Raw genomic sequence first — 22,088 nt, 5'->3', positions numbered from 1 at the left:
GGACGAGATTTATAGGAATGGCATTTTAGTCTTCGGGAATCAGTAATGCATAAGTATGGGTACTATATGATAACGTGATACCCATACTGTTGTTCATGTATATAGGCTGTCCCCTCCGATCGAACCCCCGTCCAATTCAAACGGGAATCGAAATTACGACGGCCTGAGCCGAGGTTCGAATCCCTAGCGGTGCCCTCAGATTAGTCATATACGTTAGGAGTTGGCCTTTAGCAGCTGCATAAGTTCTCCCGCGGGTTTGGAGTGCCATCTGCACTCGGTCCCTATCGTCCGGTAAAGCTGTAAAGGCCAGTTGCGGCCAACAGCATTAGAGTAGTCCGTAAAAAAATGTATATAGGCGACGGTTGCCACTTACCGTCAGGTACGTCAAGTTATTTGATACACCAGTAAGTAATGATCAGATAGTTAAAGTCAGACAGATAGATCAAATGCGAATACGTAATTTTCGTCTCTTGTAAACGTACATTAACGGTTTTCGGTTATCTAGGCACGTAGCTACGTGGGAAACTGGGGCAAATCAATAAACGCAGTATAACTTCCGACATTTCAGGCGTTGTGTGCGACGGACTATCAGCTGAGTTGCAGATTCAATACTGCATTTTCAAACGACATCTATATGTATAATAAATATATAGTAATATATATATTATGCCTAATGATATACTCTGAACCACACGATACAGACTTGCATATCTAGTGTGTGGTTCGCCGTAATGTGTATTAAATGTAAAAGTGTTTTATCGGCTAATAAAGTTAATTATTATTAATAATAATAATAATTAACTTTGACGACCTCGGTGGTCTAGCGGTCTAGCACACCGCTTTACGATCGATGTATTTTGTATGTAATTTGTATGTATTTACAAAAAAATATCTATGTATATGTATCAGCTATCTAGTATCCATAACACAAGCATTAGCTAGCTTAACTTGGGTCTAGATGGCGCTGTGTGAATTGTCCTGAGATTATTATTATTATTATAGATAAAATTTCCTTATTGTATTCATTCTTATATATATAATAGATATATACAAGAATAGAACATTTTATATTCAAATAAACTTAAGTTTATGGACTTCTGAATGGTCATACTTTTTTTTTAATCTACCGCTTTTCGATAATTGGACGTATTATAAAAATCATAAAACAGTAGATATATGAGAATAGAATAGAATAGAAATTCGAATCTTATTTATGACGACTACTTTTTGGCCCGACTCTATACTCGTTGTTGGAAACTATTTTATATACCTTTTTTATTGTCTATACTTCTTATAATATTATATTGTTTTCATATGACATAAGTCAATTTATTACACAAATATTCTACAACTATATCGGTGCCGTTTTTCTTTTGCTCGTCGTCTTGGTCTCCATCCTTCACACTCGTCCTATCATCCTCCACTGGTGTTCCGCCAGCGTATACTCTTAGGGCAGGCGTACCATTCCATTATCTTTTTTAACATACATAAAAGAAATGTATTATCAACACGGTGTAGTTTTAGGAGAAGAAATGAAAAGCAGTAATGCTCTTTTGTATAAAATTAATTCATTAGAGAAATATTTATAGATAAGTTTTGTATATACTTCTGCCTACCCCATGTCGCCTACACGGCGCGAAGATGGATATATACGAATAAAGAAGTCGTTTAAAGTTATTGGATAATAAAAATCGGCACGACAAAGGTTAACCTGTTAATGAACTGGTCGGGCGTCAAATTCTCCGAAACGTATGCCAAATTTTATTGCTAATTTGAAATTGTTAAGGTGGCATTTGAAACGGGTTAGGTAAAGAAACGATATATTTAAATTTCACCCAAACACGAATATAATAATTATATCTCAGGACAATTCACGCAGCTCCACGGTGAGTAGTATGTATGGGTACTAGACCGATATAAACAATCGTACTCATGACTACAAATGTTTGCACCCGTGCGAGGTTTCGAACCAGCGACCATCGTAATTAAAGCGTGTTAAACCGCTGGACCACCGAGGCCGTCAAATGCATTTGATCAGAGGCATTTGAAAGTATATATAGTATTTACATAACTTTTTTTTGTCTTTGTAATCATTGCAACTACTAGACTGATAGCTAATGTTTTATGAAGTAACTTAGGCTACTCTTAATTTAATTAAATTTTTATAAAAAAAAAGATATAAATTCCACGTAGATGAAGTCACAATAACAGCTAGTATAAATACATTCAACGTGTCGTTTCATGTGTCCCAACTTTTTACAATACAATATGAATATATAAAAATATAGACCTGTCATAAGTTAGATAAGCTACACACTTATACGTACTTCAAGTATGCTTAGAGAAAAAAACTTGATAAGAAAATACGACGAGTCCCGTGTAATATATTATTTACTTGAAACACTTGAGCTTTTATGGTAAAAATATTACGTCAATACAAAAATAAATATTTAAAACTATTTTGGACATTGACTGGGCGGATGTAATTATCTTTTTAGAGTTGACTTAAATTCAGTTCACAAAATTGAGGAACTTATTTAGATTTCCATAATATAAATAAATAATAAATAAATCTGCATAATTAACACAGCGCCTTCTAGTCCCACGGTAAGCAGCAGCAGCTTGTGTTATGGGTACTAGACAACTGATGTTAAAAACTAATAATCAGATAATTTTATTTTTGTAAATACATACATAATATGTATAGAAAACACCCAGGCCGATACAAACAATCATACTCACGAAAACAAATGTGTGCACTATGCGAGGTACCGAACCCGCGATCATCGAAAGTAAAGCGATATACTAAACCGCTAGACCACCGAGGCCTATTCCACTTTTCTTTGTTCCTTGTAGCTAGAGCGCTTCTATTCTTTTTTTAAGCCTATATGGACGGAAAAAGTTACCAAATTCTTAATTCACATATTTCATCCGTCAAATTTAAAAACCTCCAGTCTGGCACTGTCTAAAATTTATTGTAAATATGGACATATAATGTTAATATTAGTTGTACTGTACTATCCGCATTTCGCCTCTCATTTGAGCTAAACATACATAAAACGTAAATAAAATCAAATAGGATTGTGTATTAAAACCAAGCTCATAAAAACATTTTGTTATGGATTTTGTCAAGCAGAAGAGGAAACACCAAAACATATCCTATGTAATTGCAGCCCACTCATGCATAAACGAAATATCTCCTTTGGAAAGTATACACTCTATCCTGAGGAGATAAATACCATCGCTCCTAAGAATATCCTTCAATTCTTGTCCCTCACGGTTCTAGGTAGCGGACTTTGAAAAAGGATAGAAAATAGGTCTATGCAGGTCGCAATGTCACAGATTTTAGCACCTAACAATAGCCTAATAAAAGAAAATCTCCTGCATTACGAGTGTTATGTGGATATATATCCTTGGCTTGGCGTAAAAAGTTACCGATGTTTTTTAACATAATAAGGGCGAGCGCAATAGATCTTGTTTATGCAGATCGCAGTGGCACAGGTCTTAGCACCTGACAATAGCCCAAAGTCGCCAATAAAAAAATATTTATAAAAATAAATCTGATACTTTTTCATTGCAAACGTAAGTTAGTCAGATAAAACGCTTCTATTACTTGCCTAATATTTCTCTAAAGATAACGTTGAGCATCTGTTATCTAAGATAAAGATAGATCTAAGAAGACGTGAAACGAGCATAGTGATAGCTATAGTATGTTTTTTAATCTCAGAGACTAAATTGACAGGTATAAATATCAAATTAAAAAAATATATTACTAGCTGTAGGGCCTGGGGGTATCTCCTGTACCTGAAAAAATGTTCCTAACTGTAGGCGAGTATTCCCTGTATCTGCGATATCGATTGGGTGAATCATATGTTTATACGAATTTTTTTCAAATTTACGTACATACATATTACTGTCTTTGTATTAAACATCACAAAAATACATTTTTGTAGTTAAATGTAATGATTTTTGTAGTTTCCGTACATATAGTAAATGTAATGTTATTAAGCTACAAATCAAATGTTTTTTCAAACATCTAATTACATTAAATAGGTGCATATTTTATGAAATACTAACTACCCATTCCGGCTACGCACGGGTGTACATGTATGTACATGTATATGTACATATATACCTTTCTCTTAAATAACTCTATCTACTGCTAATAAATGCATTAAAATACGTTGCATATTTTAAAACAGACATCCTAAGCTTATTAGAAGCTAAGCTATTTCATACTATGTAAAGATGACGCAATACGATGGTCATTATTTTAAAATAAACATCCACATATTATTTCTGAGTAATTAATTTTATTTACCGATAGAGTCACAACCCTAAGAATAGCAAAAAACTGTCAATGTAGACAATGTCAGAGGATCTAGCGGGTTAAGGATAAAACTGAAATGACGTCGGATCAAGGGTCCTTACCATGTTTTTATTGTCTTTCATCTGAAATAGCCATACATTAAATCTCACACCCCTAACCCCTGTAGTAAGGGAATAATGGGGGTGACTTCACTTGAAAAAAAAAAAAATTTCTCAGTACCTATCCAAGATATCTTCATGAAATTGAAAACTATTGATAAACTAAATATAATACGTATATATTTTAAAGATTTTAGCTATTTTAGAAACTGTAAAAAACGAGAACTATATTTTTTGAGGTTTATTTTTTTTATACCAACACCTCATTTGTCAGTAATACTTAACAAAAACATATATCTTATTAGTTATCTATTACGGATACTTGCATTCATATATGTCAATCTTCATACAAAAATATATAAACACCTGTACACTTATCATCTATACATATATATAAAATTGGAGTGTCTGTTTCTAATATTGAAACAACCGTTTTTTACAACATGCATATGAATATAAATACAGTACAGACAACAAAATATTATTTTTTACAATTTTTGTCTGTCTGTCTGGTCCGGCTAATCTCTGAAATGACTGAACCGATTTTGACGGGACATTTTTTGGCAGGTCTGATCTAATAAGACGTAACTTAGGTTAATTTTATTTTAGAAAAATTATTTCATTTTAGAAAAATAAAATTTAACTCCACGCGGACGAAGTGATAAATAATTTTAGAGTTTAGTCGGTCGATACAAATCTTTAGCCTTTATAATGTTAGAATGTCAGTGTAGATTAGAGGTAAGCAATTAGAAGAAATGAAACGGGTGGGGCGCATATTGAACTATATCTATAGTTATCATAATCAGATAGTAGCCACCAATGAACTTCATTCAAACAGTGAATCATTGCTTGCAATAGAGTGCTACTGTACTACCATGCATCGTTTGATGTTTAAACTAATAACACAGTTTTAGCGGAGCGTTTAACGAATTTAGGAACATTTTACAGTTTGTGTTGTGATTAATGAGTGAGTGTTTTTTCATTACATAGTTTAAAACAAAGTCGCTGTCGCTGTCTGTCCCTATATATGCTTAAAATATTAAAACGGATGAAGACAAAAATTAGAACTAGTGGTCGCGCAGTGGTCGAAATTCGATAATTATATTAAAATGAATTATAAGTTGGAACATTATTAAGGTTCTATTCTTAGACTATAGACAAATAATATTAAAGACTAACAATATTAGACTAATCTAAATTTGACAGGCTTTAAAAATAAACAAAAGAGTATATATGCATGTGTTGTAGAAATATGTAGTAAAACTGTTTATGACTGGAATAAATGTATTTAATGGTAAGACGGTAGACAGTGAAGTGACAATTATATAATTTTCTTTTATAATTTTGATTACAAGAAAGAATACAAGAAAACTTTAAATATATTAATATCAAAAGAATATCAACAGCATGTGTGTCAAATACATTGTAGGGTATAGTTTTTTTTATAGAAGGAGGGTGTCACATATGTATTTGGATGGGTTATAAGGGCAGAGGAATACCGAAGAGATGGATGAACTGTGTGAAAGATGATATGGTAAGAAAGGGAGTAAATAACGAGATGACTGCGAACAGGGATGAATGGAAGAGAAAAACATATTACGCCGACCATAAATAAATGGGATAAGGAAGAAGCAGATAATGGATAGTTTTTTTTTTATTGAATTAATGTATTTTTTATACATAATTATAAAATTATATTGGTATGTTGCACTTGGTTGGTATGTTGTTATTGTTACTCTGTATAAACTATAAGTGTACGAAATTTCATACATCTCCGTCTGCATAATCTTCTTAAAAAGGGGTAGAAACTTTTTGCTTCATTTATACATATATGGATTATAAAACATTATAAAATTATCCAGGGTTATGGATAATTTATACAGCGCCCCAGTCATCTAGTTCCAAGCTAGGCAGAGCTTATGTAAGGGTTGTAGACAACTTATATAAATATAAATACTTAAACTAGACTAAAACTTATATAAATACATATATTTTTATTTTGTAAATAATTTTGGAAATAATCTTTATTCAAATAAAATAAATTAAATAAGAACTTTTGAATAGTCACATTTTTTATAGTACCACTCAATCGGAATGCAGACTCATCACAGGAAGAACGAGCAAGAAACTTGCGTGTTGCTCGTTTGAATAACTGTTGTTCTAAATAAATACACATTAATAAAGAGGAGGCATGCGACAATCAACATGGAAACTGCTAAGCACTCAATTTTTATGCAATCAGATAATATTGTCAGCGCTATGGATTTAAAGTTAGAAACATTATTGTCATTTATAAACTTGTCAATTCTATGATAAGCTTTTACAAAGAGAATATTTTATAAAGCATTCGCATCATTTTTCTAGCAGTTTGTTGTAAAACATTACGCAATTTCAAAAAAACAAATCACTATCTTTCGTCAAAGGGCACTTAGGTAAAAGTGCAGTTTGTTGTTATTACTTAAGATTTTATTAGTGAAATAGCTTTTTTAAAATTATCAATATTTTTTGGCAAAAAGTAAATAAATGAAACAGCTACTTGAATTACAAAATAAATCGGCATTTTTGATACGTTTACGAATTCTTCAACCCACCTTTGAAATCGCAACTGAATTCCACTCCGCTTCATAATACAACCATTTTCATCATCTGATAGCAAAGACACGGCGTTTCAAACTCATGTTTTTTTTTATGTAATGCCAAACTTGATAAACTGTAACTGTCGCCTACATACATGAACAACACCATGGAAATCACCATCCAGCTAATTCTTTCCATCCTTTTCCCACACGACATTACAAAAGCTTTTTTAAGTCCAAGACTTAAAAAAAGACTAGACTTTTTACGATAACATTTGCGACATCATATATGTTAATGGATATTCGTTTTTTTACAGGTGGTGTTAGAAATGGCTCACCGAGTGGACCAAGACGGAGTGGTGCCAGTTGATTCCGTTGTAGACAAACTGATTTTCAAGCCACAAGACGTAGTCTCCATCCGGGCGAAGGATTCGGACCTGGAGTACGCCACACATGATGTGTTCCAAACAGATAGTGCTATATCTAGCAAATTTAATGGTGAGTAACCTATAACTTATTATTATTGTGTAAAAACAATATATAGCATCATGACTAGGGCCCTTGAATAAACACATAGCGAAATTAGATCTTAGCGTAACAACAATCTGTAGATTTTACCAATCAGAAGAGGAAACGCCACTACACATCCTATGAGGTTGTAGCCCATTCCTACATAAACGAAATATCTCTATCCTAAGGAAAAAACCATCGTAATAAGACTATCCTTCAAATCTTGTTCCTGAGGGGTCTAGGTAGCGAACTCTAGAAAAGCCTATCTATGGTTGCAGTGCTACAGGTCTGACAATAGCCCAAACCACTCGATAAAAAAATGAACCGCATCCACTTGGAAGTGTATAGTTAGATGAAATAGCTGATAATAGCAACCTTGATGGTGCAAAAAGGAACTGCATGAAACATGAGCTAACTCGGGCGGGTCAGCACCACTCAATATTCAACCATTAAAAAAACCATAAGTTCCCGAGGCAGCAGTAGGTTCAGCTCCTCCATATGGAGGAGTTGAAACTACGTAATTCAAATATAGCCAACGAAAAGTGGATATATCACAGTTCATTATCAAATCAAATCAGAAATCATTTATACATGTTGGACATTTTAGCCGTTTACGAAGTAATAGGCTTCGGTAATAGGCTCTTGGTAATTTATTGTAAATTCATACATTGTGATCGTGTATACCTCACCTGGATATACAGTCGTGATGGTATAATCATTATCTAAAATTAACATTGAATCTGTGCAGGTAACGGTCGCTCCGCCGAGGAACGGCAGCTGGAACCTTGGGACGGCTGTGACGGCGACAGTGGCGACTCCCCCTCCCTGAACGGCGACGCTCGCCTCGAAGACTTGGAGCTGGACCACCGCGCCAACGGCTGGGACGCCAACGATATGTTCAGGAAGAACGAGGAGGTGTACGGTGTACATAGTACGTACGATCATTCCCTGGCAGGGTACACACTGCCCTTACAAAAGAAGGATACCCAAGATTACAGGTGAGGCTTTTGACTAGTACAATTCATACAGCGTCATCTAGTCTGGTACTTAACAGACAACTGATAGGCGTGTTATTTTTTTAATGCGTAATGTGAATGGAAAAATACCACAGAAATAATAATTATGTTATAATATCTCAGGACAATTTACACACACAAATCATTCATGAGTAGTGAATACAAATGTTTGTACCTTGCGAGTAGTCGAACGCGCGACGATCGGAAGTAAGGTGTTGTTCTAAACTGCTAGAGCACAGAAGCCGTCATAATAAACTCCAATGAGTACAAAATTAAACATTGTAGAAAGTCGTTTGCATGGGCACCTCATCCCATTATTTGGGATCAGTGCAGTGGGAGATGACATATCTTCCATCGGTCCCTATCAGCCGTTATATTTATGCTTTGCCTTACTCTACTTGAAGGAATATAATATTTCATACAGTCTTCTGTCGTCTTCTCCCTCCATCCATGAATCATTTTGTTATGTATATTTACAGAGATGCTGAAGCAAAGGCGGAGGAAATCGCAGCAGAAATCGAAAGTACTCCATCATATAAAAATCGAATCGAGGCGGAGAATGGTGATGAAGAAGCAGCTTTCGCGGCAGTATTGCGATCGTCAGAGGGCTCCGCCGGCAAATATGTTATACCCAATAAGAGAAAGAATAATAATCTGCAGGTATGGCTCATTTTTACTAGACTTTTTGTCAGACTACCGTAATTCTGTTGGCCGGATTTTTCTTTGTGGATGATAATGGAATGGTGCACCCGCCTGTGCTAACGGTTTACGCTGGCGGGGCACCAGTGGAGGATGATAAGATGATCATGAGGTCAAGTCAGTTAGCCCATCGTGACAAATTCACCAGGAATTTAACACGATGGTTTCCAGGGGGAAATGCGTGGAGGTCGACTTGACATGGTACATTGCTAGCAATGGGGTTATCAATCCACATTACTAACAAGCCCTAACCTCTTCCCCCCTGTTGGCCGGAGTTAGCTTCCACAGCTTCATCGGACAATAGGGGGCGAGTGCAGATGGCACTCCAAACCCGCGGAAGGACTAAAGGAGCAACTGAAGTCCAACTCCCGCTTGTCGGATACGACTTTAGTCTAAGGGCACTGCTAAATCTTCGAACCTCAGCCTCAAACTGTCGTAATTTAGATTCCCGTTTGAATTGACTTGGGTCGTTTAGACCTTTTAAATTACGTAACGGATTTGAATGCAGTTTTTTAGCAATAGATAAGAGAGATTCAATAAGAAGGTTTATATTTAAAATACATGCATATTATAGTACTGAAATGTCTAGGAATATAATGATATTTAATGATATTACTTAAAAATTTGCTTAAAAAATAGCAATTCAATGTGATTGTGTATTAAACATTTAAATTTGTTTAACATTTTAGCGTGAAAGTGTAATAAAAATTGTCTAGTTTTGCGTTTATATATTACCCGTTGCCATAATATATCTTCATACCAAGTTTCATTAAGATTTGTTCAGATATACACATTGAATTTATAATATTACTATACATGTATCTGCGGCTTCATCCGCGTGAAATTTATAGTCTTACTGTAAAGTTTAATCAAAATCTGTTCAGTAGTTTTTGCGTGAAAGAGTAACAAACAACCTTTGTCACAACCTTTCGTATTTATAATATCAGTAATAAAATAAATGTTTCAACATTTTATACATCTTGTATAAAGTGTTCAAACATTAATTTTGTATATACGTTTCATAAGACGTGAACGATGTGATTTAGAAGATTGTGTAGCATAGTATGCGTTCTTCTATAGTCGTAGGTTTTAGATAACACTTTTCATTGTATGTGTTCTTTTCCAGAGCGGCAAACTAGTGAAGCCGGTGAGCAACAACGGTGGTTCGTCGCCGAACACGAGCAAGCCGTACTCGGCGGCGGCGGCGCCCCCCGCGGCGGCCGGCCCCGCGCCCCCCTCCCCCGCCGCCTCCCCGGCCGGCCCCGGCCCCGCCCCCTCCCCCGGCCCCGCCCCCGCCGGCCCCGGCCCCGCCCCCGCCGGCCCGCCGGGACCGCCGGGCCCCAAGGACAAGGAGCACAGGCCGCCGCGCCCGCACCTCACGCCGCCCGCGGACCGCCGCCAGGACGACGCGGTCAGCTTACCTTCTGTTATTACTTGCTTTATTTTATTATATACAAAGGAATTATTCTAGAAAGACCTAACCGTTGGATATATGTTAATAATTATCCGGGACAATTCACAGTCATTTAGTCCATCCAAATAAAGTAGAAGCAAAAAGAGCTTGTGGTATGGGTTCTAGAGAATTTCTGCATGTTCATTTTTCTCTGTACTTTTATACTGGTATTATAAAGAGGTAAAGGTTGTATGCTGTAGGCATTGATGTCTGGATCTACTAAACTGATTTTGATAGTTCTTTTAGTGTTGGATAATACGTTTATCAGGGAAGGCTATATATATATAGGCTGTATACGTATCATACATCATGTAGTGATCAATAGCACCAGGGCTGCGACGAAAAATGCAGAATTTTTTTTAGAATTTAGATATTTATTCTTATTAAGAATTACAAATGATTCACTTGACATGAGAACTAAAAACAAACTTTTATAAAATTAAATAAAAATAAAAGAAGGTAGGGTAACATATAATGCAGACGGTGTAGTAACAAAATCTAAGCAGCAACTACCCGCATAAATGATAAGAGAAATACAGAGGAAATGTTACGTAGATGAAGTCGGGCTAGGTTCAGCTAGTGTAAATAAATACTCGTCCTCTAACAGGTGGAGATGCCTGCGTCGACAGGATGTCCTCCTTAACCTTAGCGCAGGCGCGTGCCATTATGATTTCATTATCATCCCTTTAAATGAGGTAGTAAAGTATAAGGCGTTTGTGTTGGCAGCCGGCGGGTGGCAAGAGCTACGCGGCGCAGGCGGGCGGGTACCACGCGCCGTTCCCGCACGCGCACCCCGCGCACCCCGCGCACCCCGCGCACCTCGCGCACCCCGCGCACGCACACGCCCACGCGCATGCGCATCCCGCGCACGCAGCGCATCTCGCGCACAGGTCAGTGTTCTTTATATGTGAAAAATCTTCAAAGTACAGTCCCGCCGCCAGAAAAGTGAGATTCTTAATTACTAAAAAGAGTGGCGAGGTCACGTCACTATTCCACCGCAACTTTCGGTGGCGTCTACGGCTCAGCCTGTAGATGGTGTAAGGCAGGCTCCATCTTGTATTAAAAATACAGTAATTAAGGAATACATTTTATATGTTACGAAAATAGTGACATAGGTTTGTGTTCTACAATGTCAATCGACAATAATTCATTACCAGAGTCGCTAGATCGAGTTAGCATTATACCGTAGTTATGGCGGCGTTTGGCCCGCCCTGTAGATGATATAGTTTGTCTCATTAGAGCGACCGGTTTCGCCCTTTGTGGAAATGTGTGAAGATACAACCATGTCTTCAGGGGGAAAGAGGATTGTTAGTAATGTGGACTTCATAACCCCATTACTAGCAATGTACCATGTGACTTCCATACGGCTCCCCCTGGAAATCATCGTGGTAAATTCCTGATGAATTTGTCACGATGGGTTAACTGACCTGCCTTCTTGTTCATTTAATGATCTTCCACTGGTGCCCCGTGATGATAATAGAATGGTATACTAATTTAGTATACCATTCTATTATCATCAATAATAAAAAAAACATGTCTTCGCGCCATTGCGCACTAATTGTACGAGTTTTGCATACTTTATAATTGACATATGTACTTTATAATGTTTAGTGGCGGCTCTCCGGCTGGCGGCGCTGGTCCAGGAGCGGGGAAGGTCAACGGTACACACCCTCGGCAGAGCTTCCCACCGCATCACCATCACGTAAGTATACATTTTCCGTATTACTAAAGGATTTATATTAAATAAAATTTATATTAATTTAAATCAAATTCAAAATATCTTTATTCATGTAGGTCTAATACAGACCCTTATGATATGTCAAATCTACCGTCAGTTCGTAATGATTTCGAGATGAGAAAACTAACAAGAAACTCAACTCGTATTCCTTTTAATTAATAATTTCTAATAATTCAATGAATTATTTTATTTAATTCCGCTAAAATTACTATGTGTGACCATAAATATTTAGTGCGGAAACTTGACTATCGACATTTTTTTATACCACGATAGCGGCAAACAAGTATATGGCTCATCTTAACGGTTACCGTAGCCTATGGACACCTGAAATAACAGGGGTGTAACGTCTGGTTGCGGACCGCTAAGACATTTTAATATTTAAATTTTAAGAAAGATCTTGAAAAATTAACGTTGTAGTTTAATGTTGATCGAATTCCAACTTTTATTGAGACTACAATCACATTTTTGAACTCGAGATCTTTAATTAATCGATTTCATTAGAGATAAAATCGTTGTTAAAATCTTACATTTCTTAATATTTAATTTGATTGATGTAAACTGATGAAATTTGCCTATGTTGATGATTGTTACGATGGAAAAAAATTTGGATTTAATTATTTTAATGTGATTAGAATGACAAGCAAGCTAATATTGATTTATATTTTAGAATACTAAGATTTCATGCCTCTGATTTCAATATGTATGTATTTACGAAAAATAATATGTATTTATATCAGCCGTCTAGTATCCATAACACGAGCTCACTTTAGCTTGCAACTAGATGGCGCTGTGTGAATTGTCGTAACATTATATGTCGTAAAATATAGCCTGTGTGTTATTCTGATGCGTAAGGTGTATTACTATAGCGTTTCATCAAAATCCGTTGAGTAGTTTTCGCGTGAAAGCGTAACAAATATCCATACTTACAAAGTTAGGCGTTTATAATATGAGTAAGATGTAACTGAGCGTTGTGTCCGTCCCGTAGAGCGGCGCGGGCGGGCCGCGAGACCCGCGCCGACCCGACGACGTGCAGGTACGTGTCGCCACACACACGCACACACACACACACACACACACACACCACCTCACTACCAGCCGCTCCATATGTCCTTCCACTGCTCCATATGTCCTTCCGCCGCTCCATTGCTACTTCCGTGGATCTATATAACCTTCCATCACTATATCTAACCTCCCATCGCTCTATATAACTTTCTGTTCACCTATATATCTTTCCATGACTCTATATAACCTTCTGTTGCTCTATATATCCTTCCGTCGCTGTATATAACCTTCTGTTGCTCTATATATTCTTCCATCGCTCTATATAAGCTTCCGTCAGTCCGTATATTCTTCTGTTGCTCCATATGTCTTTCCGATGGTTCATATAACATTCCGTCGCTCCATGTATACATCCGCCGACTTGGACTGTTTTCTGCACCTCGGCAACAACCAATGATTACAAACACCATTTGAATAATAAAAAAAATCCTCTACCCCACATTAACTCCAACTTACCTTACTCCACTGATAATGAACTCCTAAGGAAAGACTTATTAACCATAACCTCATTACAACTGTATGATATTAATGTGCACATTCTGTCTCTGCATACTATCTAATCTACCTAACTCCTTACCCCATCGAGCCCTACTATTCTACTACTACGTGCCCATATTCATCCTTAAAAAAATTGACTATTCTACTGTTATACCAATTCTGTTAACAGTTATATCAAAAACTACAATTTTAATAAAAAGTATGGCGATTATAGATTATAACTACAAATTATACTTTGTAAATAACAAAGTTGCAATGTGTAACACAAATCCTCAGATATTATCATGTGTTAAAACTTTGATAAAACATTTGTATTTTGGTGAAAGATTGCAATAATTATTATATATAATTAATACATACATACATTACATTTACGTCCCACACTTGATTTATATTTTTTATAATGTATGTTCAAATATCTCCAAGTATTTATTGAAAGCTATGAAACTGCATCTGATTGGATTACAGCTAAAACTTACATTTACTTACACTTAATTACAACAACAGAACAAGATTAAAGAATGTATTGATAAGCTTTTATAAACTTCTGACAATGATGGAACTGTACCTAAAAAACTTCGGTTACAGGAACTTCGCCGGTTTGGTCAGGACTTCAAACTAGTGTCCTCAGCTGTGCCACCACAGCAGCCGCCAGTGAATCCGCAACCCGTAAGTACCATTCACACTACTCTACACACTGACACCTTTACACACTCAGCAAGCTCAGAAACATAAGAATGCAATTTCGAAGTGTGAAATAGGGTCCTTATACCCTATTCCACACTACTCTACACACATACACTGTACGCACTATTGAGTGTGTGCAGCTCATTTGAAACTGAAAAAAATGCAATTTTCGATGTCTTTGCAAATGAAAAATGGACTTTATTTTTTATCAAATAAAATTGTTTAATTGTTTGCAAATTGTATTTTACGATCTCCCAGACGAGTATGTCTGAATAGATCTACAAGACTGTAATATTTCAACTTTTGTAAAAGTAACTGAATTGGCAGTCTGTGGTCTTGCCTGATGGAAACTGGTAGATTGTCTATTAACATGATCAGCACTAAGCACATCACGTTATCATGTGACATCCTTGAAATACTCATGCGTCGCTATTCCAAAGGAATAAGATGTCTTATCCTGTAATTTCACAACTTTGAGATAAGGGTTTAAAAACAAAAACAGATTTAGAAAGCATGCCGTTCAATGGTTGGAATAGGTAGACAGATGTACTTAGAGTTTTTCTGCAAAATAAATAATGTCACTTTGTATGTAGTCATGTATGACCGCGACGTACAAGGTCACATAGTGTATGTAGTTGTGGGATGAGTTCTGAGATGTGTGTATGTGTACAGGTGCAGCCGCCGCCGGCGAGCAGTCCGCCGGAGGTGTCGGCCAACGCGAGCCTCGGGGCCGAGCCTCACAAGCGGGAGCTGCGCCCTCCCAAGCAGCACACGCCCCCCGCACACCACAAGGTACGACCTGTGCACACACACGCACACACACAAACACACACGCAAAAGACTCACATACACAAAATAAACACACAGACACTATGTTTGTGTGCAGTATCATAGATAGATAGATATATCGTTTATTTGTTTGTTACTAATCACACACAACATGTTCATAAGAATAGACAATACATAATACAACATAAGATTTATAAAATTGTGTTATTATGTGTGATCTGTAGCAATACAAAAAGGTCGAAGCTCAGCGTGGAACATTGTTCAAGGAACAAAACACACATTTTCAGCTTTAATCCATTTGAGGGTACGTGAAAAGACTATGTAAGGATGTATCTATATATGCACATTGCACACCATGTATATATTTATTTAAACTTTAATGCTCAAATAATAATAATAATAATGTTTATTGAAATAATCATAATCATAATTACTTAGTAAATACAGCAGCGTTTTGTACACGTTTAGTTTATAGTTATATATAAATGTACATATGGCGATATATGCAGTTCAAATCAAGAGACAGTAGCAGAGTTTGTGTTATTGGTACTAGATAACTGATGCTGTACTGCGTGTGTATGTAATTTATGAAGTACTTTTTTTTTTGTACATACATAATACACATAGAAAACACCCAGACAATATTTATCTGCAGTACCCATAACAAGATCTGCTTAGTTTGGGACTATGTGACAGAGTTTTGATTATTGTTAATGCAAATAAATAACTAACCAGTATTAATAAATTGTATTACCACACCGGCTTCCGATAGTCGCGGGTTCGATTCCCCGCACGACGCCAACATTTGTATTCATTAGTATGATTGTTTGTATAGTTCTGGTTGTTTTCTATGTATAATATGTTTAAAATAATATATCCATATATTATTGATATCAGTTATGTAGTACCCATAATACAAGCTTTAGTTAGTTCAACCTGGGCCTAGATGGGTCTGTGTGAATTGTCCTGAGATAGTTATCATTGTTATAGCCTCCGGTGCCGAGTACGCCGACAGCGCCGGAGAACGCCGGCTCGGAGCGGTCCGGGTCGGGGTCGGGGTCTGCGTCGGGCTCCGGCTCGGGCTCGGGCTCGGGCTCCGGCTCGGGCTCGCCGCAGTCGGCGTCCCCGCCGGCGGCGCCGTCGCCCGGCGTGGCCGCCACCCTCAAGAAGTCCACGCTCAACCCCAACGCGAAGGAGTTCAACCCCGCCGCCAAACCGTTCACGCCCAGGAGTCCCAGCACGCCCAACCCCAGCCGGTGAGAATTAAACGACACAAATACTATTTTATATATATATCCCTAACTACTACGACTAGATTTATAGTAAACTAGTTGTATCCGCGACTTCGTCCGCGTAAAATAGTGATCTTGATCAAATAATGAAAGATATTTAATACTCTAACGCAACAAAAGCTAAATAAAAAAGCTTCATCGTTCTAGCTTTAAAAATTATGATACTTCCATACAACGGTTCATCTCCCCTCGACCCTTAACAACCCTTTTTCTATATTTATACTTAATCAATAGGCTAGAAAATAAATTTCAAGCTTCTAGCTTTAAAAATGACAATGGATGTATTGTCATTTTTAAAGCTAGAAGCTTGAAATTTATTAACTTATTTCTTATTTACAAATATTTAACTCCCCTCACAACCCAATTTTCTTTATATTTAATCAATAGCCTAGAAAATAAGTTTCTAAAGCTTCTAGCTTGAAATAATCGTAATAATAATAATCGGCGCTGGAAACTATGTTTCGAGCATTATGCTCAGTTGTGGTCCACGTTGACTCTGTTTTGTAATGTGTATAAATTGTTTTTGGATTTATTTTTTTGTCATTAAAATTGTATGAATATAAATAAAGAGAAGATTGAATGTCCGTTTGGTTGCAGGCCCCACACGCCGGCGACGCCGGTGGGCGGCATGGGCGGCGTGGGCGTGGGAGTGGGCGTGGGCGGCGTGGGCGTGGGCATGGGGCTGGGCGGCGTGGGCGTCATGGGCACCGGCGTCAGCTACGTGCCCGCGCCGCACCCCGCGCCCCCGCACATGGTGAGACCCTTACACTGTTAAACTAGGGGCATCGCAGGTCTAACTTTAGACCGTAGACGAATCACGGTTTAGAGATAAACTTCTTTTTGTAATAAAGAATATTTTGGTCAATGGTTTATTACTAGTGCTAAACCAGGTTTATCTTTTTGTAATATGACATTTAGTGAATTACCACATTGAACGTTGCCACTCTCTTCGATGTGTATATTATCGACATGTATCATCAGAGACATGACCCGCTCAATGGCCTGACTTTAGCACACCGCTTTACATCTGTTCTCGCATCGGTCTGGGTGTTTTCTATGTATATTGTGTATGCATTTACAAAAACAATGTATCTAAGTATTTGTATCGTTGTCTAGTACCCATAACACAAGCTTTGATTTCATTGGTATTAGATGGTGGTGTATGATTTGTCCTGAGATATTATTTATATCATAATAGTATCATGTGACACCAGTGGTGCTCCTAAATTGTTGCCATTCCTCTCCTCAAAATTGAGATGTTGTAGGTCCTTACTTTATAATTTCATTGGATTATTTCATGCTACCAAACCAAATAATTTATAGATTTAGCTGTTTGGTTTTGATGTAGGTAAGAGGTACTTATGCAAATGTTGTATGAAATCTACGTCGGTAATAAAATATAATAATGTAACCCGCCCTACACAATACTACACATACTGAGGTTTTTATAAAAGTAATTGACGCCAGGTTGGTATTTCCTCATCCTACGGGTCTGTTAAAAGTCAACCTCTATAAGATAGAATGAAATTTATTGTTTAAATGTGGTTTTATACATAACGGTTTAACATAATTAACATATATTTTTGTATCTATTAGTCTTTTCTGACATGCAATAGACTATATGTATCATTTATCTGTTGTAATGTTATATATAAAAGAATAATGTAATAATCCTAATCTTATATATAAAATTCTCGTGTCACAATGTTAGTTACCATACTCCTACCAAACGGCTTGATCGATTTTTAAGAAATTTTATATGCATATTCAGTAGGTCTGAGAATCGGCTACTATCTATTTTTCATACCCCTAAGTGATAAGGGTTGGCCACCTGTAACATTATTTTTTTGTGGGCAAATATTTTTATTTACTTTTTTTTTATTATGTGTCATTAAATAATACATACAACCCTAAATTTTCACCCTTCTATCACCAATCTGTATTTTTTATAGCGTTATTAGTTTATATGGCAAAACAACGTTTGCCGGGACAGGTAGTGTGTATATAAATGTATATTTTCGCGCCACAGGTGACTGCGATGCCTGCGTACGCGATGATGCAACAACAGCCCGCTTATATACCGCACCCGCATCCCGTAAGTACATACTATACTTATACACAGACTTAAACTTGTATAATCTAGAACTCATTATTACTAGTTTACGACGGTCTAGTGGTTTAGTGCTTCCGATTGTGGCGGTTCGATTCTCGCACGATACAAACATTTTTGTTCCTGAGTAATACTGACTGGCCGTTTTTGATGTCTATTATGTATGTATTTATATAAGAAGTATTGAAGTATTTCTATCAGCTGTTTAGTACCCAAACAGCTAATACTATAGCGTTGGAAACCCTATAGCGAGGTGGAGCGACGATGTACGTAGGATTGCGGGTAAAGATTCGACGAGAAGGGATGATCGTGCCCAGTGATGTGACTTAGGAGAGGCCTATGTCCAGCAGTGGGCTAATGTTGATGATGATAATGTTTAGTACCCAAATGTGGGACTAGATGGCGCTGTGTGATTTGTCCTGGGTTACTGTTATGATTATTGTGCGGTGGGTGCAGATGGAGATGGGATGCGAGTGCCGTCAGTTCGCGCCGCCTCTATTCCTCGTGGCGGACAAACGCGACCGCGCAGACGCGGTGAGCACACCTAAGGCTCTATTCTGACTGGGTTGACATGTGTATTCAAAGCATCATTACCACATCAATGAGTGCATGTACTTAACACTCCAATCTAGGGAAGTGGCAATCTTAGCGAGCTGGTAGCTGCATGTATATGCACCTTAACTCGGCAGCTATTATTACGTCAGGCGAGTCGACGTGTATTCACACGGCAATGTCCACGGCTTATATGCTAGTATAGTGAATAGATAGATACGGTACAGCTTAGCACAGCCACCTTTTCTACTAACGAAAGTATCAAATGAGAAGTTTAGGATAGTCTCGTTGCAGTGCAGAATCGTTTTCCCATCGCACGATGTGTCGACCCGGTCAGAAAGACGTCTAACTGTTTTACACGGTGTTCTACCTTTCTATCTAGAATGTAGTATGTCTTAGTAGAGTTTTAACAGTGCGTAAGTAAAGAAATCTACTTTAAAGGAAAGCTACTGTGTCTGGTAAAATTAAGAATATCACCTGATTTTTAATTGTACCTTATATATAGAGGATATATTAAAAAAAAAATTAATATGTTTCTGGTAACTTAAAAGAAAGCACTACTATAAATAAATATAAATATATTGAAAACTTACTTACAACTTTAGATTTTTATAGCTATGTATGGGAATTTTATAAATTTAATAAACTTACTATGTTTTCAACATTTGCGACAATTGTTTCAATTTCATTGGGTTTTATCATTCATCTTCAGAATTAGCAGCACAAAACAATTGTTGCAAAAGACGAATAATATGGGAAGTTTTTTTAGATACATACTACATAGTTGTAAAACTTACGCCCTGTTGTAAACTTTACTAATAGTATTCCTTTTTTCAAACCATTCAATTTAGTACCTATAAAAATGGTAGTGTTAATGAAAGGTAGATCGTTGTGTGAAATGTGTTTATATGGTGGTGACGATCAACTGTGTAGCTTGTTTTATATTAATACTATAACAGTTTTTAGTATACACTTGTCTTAACACAACATCCTATCTTCATGAGAGAGGATACTGTGCAAGTATAAGATGGACACAGATCTGCGTGTGAAGCGAGTTGCATGGGTGGTGACAGAATTTTTTTAATCAAGCTTAGTCATAAAGGGTATTTGCCAAAAATCTGGTAGAGTATACATGAAACTGTAGAAGAAATAAAGTGGAAACCTGTTTATTTTATATTTGAATTTAGAACAATATCCGCAATTTATGGTAAATGTTAACTGGCGCGTAAATACATGAACAGCAGGGATGTTAAGGAGATCCGTAAACATAACCGAAACTATCGGATATCCGATATAAAAAAATATCCGTAACCGTAACCGAATGCGAAATAAAAGTTTGTGACAATATCGGATACGGGTGGAGCCTATTGAGATACGTTATGAAACCATTTTATAAGCTGTTTGTATTTTACTTTTGAAATTCCTTTAAAAATTATTATCCGTAACCGAAATTATCCGAAACTAACGGATAATCCGAAATAATTTCATATTCGCATCCGTATCCGTATCCGAAATTTCATATCCATAACATCCCTGATGAACAGCACACACATACATACGGATATCATTATCATATGATGCCAGCGTTACTAGACTAAGTCATGCCAATTATCGTGTAATTACACTGGCTTATGTCATCCCTCAACCGAAATAGAGCGTGCAAACTGATTGACAGATGAAATAAACTTTTATACAAAATGTAAGAGCGGTAACCTAATCAATGTAGTATATAAATCGTCAAGGTAAACTTTGTAGCAGTTGTCTGCGTAAGTGTGTATGTATTTAGAAAGTAACTAGTATATAAGCAGTTATTATAATAATGAACGAGGCAGTATACACTCAACTCAAATACCTATCATTTGCCTAACAAGCACCACCCTTATACATTGATCACGTGGCCGCTCCTTACCTTTTGTGTAAAGGTTGTATTACATTGATCACGTGGCCGCCCCTTACCTTTTGTGTATAGGTTGTATTACATTGATCACGTGGCCGGTCCTTACCTTTTGTATAAAGGTTGCATTACATTGATCACGTGGCCGCTCCTTACCTTTTGTATAAAGGTTGCATTACACTGATCACATGGCCGCTCCTTACCTTTTGTATAAACGTTGTATAAATTGTTTTCATCTTTTCCTTTTTGCTTCTTTGGGAGAATTGTTCTGTTCAGTTTCATTAATACTATCACCGATTTCGGCTTTACCTATATGAATGATAAAAAAAAAATTGATATTTAGTTAATTCAGGAGGTTTGAATGAAATAAATTAAGGTTTTACATGTATTTAGATGTAAATCCTGAGTCTAGTCACCACCCAAAGTGTGTATTGTTAACTTAGTTTCACCTCGCACTTGTGTCTGCAAAGTAACTCTTATTGAAATAGTTCTTCGACGTTTACTGGTATATAAATATTGTAACATTGATGTCATTCAGAGTGATCATCTATACATATAAATAAAATTAGAGTGTCTGTTTGTAATATTGAAATAACCGTTAGTTACTACATGCATATGAATGTAATTACGGTACATATACCAAAATAACATTTTTTCAATTTTTGTCTGTCTGTTTGTCTGTTTGTTCCGGTTAATCTCTGAAATGGCTAGACTGATTTTGACGGGACTTTTTTTGGCAGGTAACTAATGTAATAAGTACTCCTTATTACATTATCTATTACTATTT

The 22,088-nt window shown here is 36.8% G+C and overlaps 1 protein-coding gene across 1 annotated transcript in view; it reads left to right on the top strand.

Annotated features, from left to right (window-relative positions):
• Positions 1–22,088, top strand: part of LOC131848871 (ataxin-2-like protein) — a 47,237-nt gene that overhangs the window by 10,572 nt on the left and 14,577 nt on the right. The window contains exons 3-15 of the mRNA XM_059198821.1: positions 7,322–7,502; positions 8,263–8,512; positions 9,010–9,190; positions 10,356–10,640; positions 11,409–11,572; positions 12,294–12,384; positions 13,406–13,453; positions 14,566–14,646; positions 15,337–15,465; positions 16,444–16,709; positions 17,343–17,499; positions 18,775–18,840; positions 19,312–19,389. Coding sequence (XP_059054804.1) covers positions 7,322–7,502; positions 8,263–8,512; positions 9,010–9,190; positions 10,356–10,640; positions 11,409–11,572; positions 12,294–12,384; positions 13,406–13,453; positions 14,566–14,646; positions 15,337–15,465; positions 16,444–16,709; positions 17,343–17,499; positions 18,775–18,840; positions 19,312–19,389 — 1,977 coding nt within the window. The remainder of the gene's footprint in view (positions 1–7,321; positions 7,503–8,262; positions 8,513–9,009; positions 9,191–10,355; positions 10,641–11,408; positions 11,573–12,293; positions 12,385–13,405; positions 13,454–14,565; positions 14,647–15,336; positions 15,466–16,443; positions 16,710–17,342; positions 17,500–18,774; positions 18,841–19,311; positions 19,390–22,088) is intronic.

Source organism: Achroia grisella, unplaced genomic scaffold (genome assembly GCF_030625045.1).
Source record: "Achroia grisella isolate CSIRO2021 unplaced genomic scaffold, CSIRO_AGI_Agris_v1 utg598, whole genome shotgun sequence".
Lineage (NCBI taxonomy): Eukaryota > Metazoa > Arthropoda > Insecta > Lepidoptera > Pyralidae > Achroia > Achroia grisella.
This window is presented reverse-complemented; position numbering and strand designations above follow the sequence as displayed.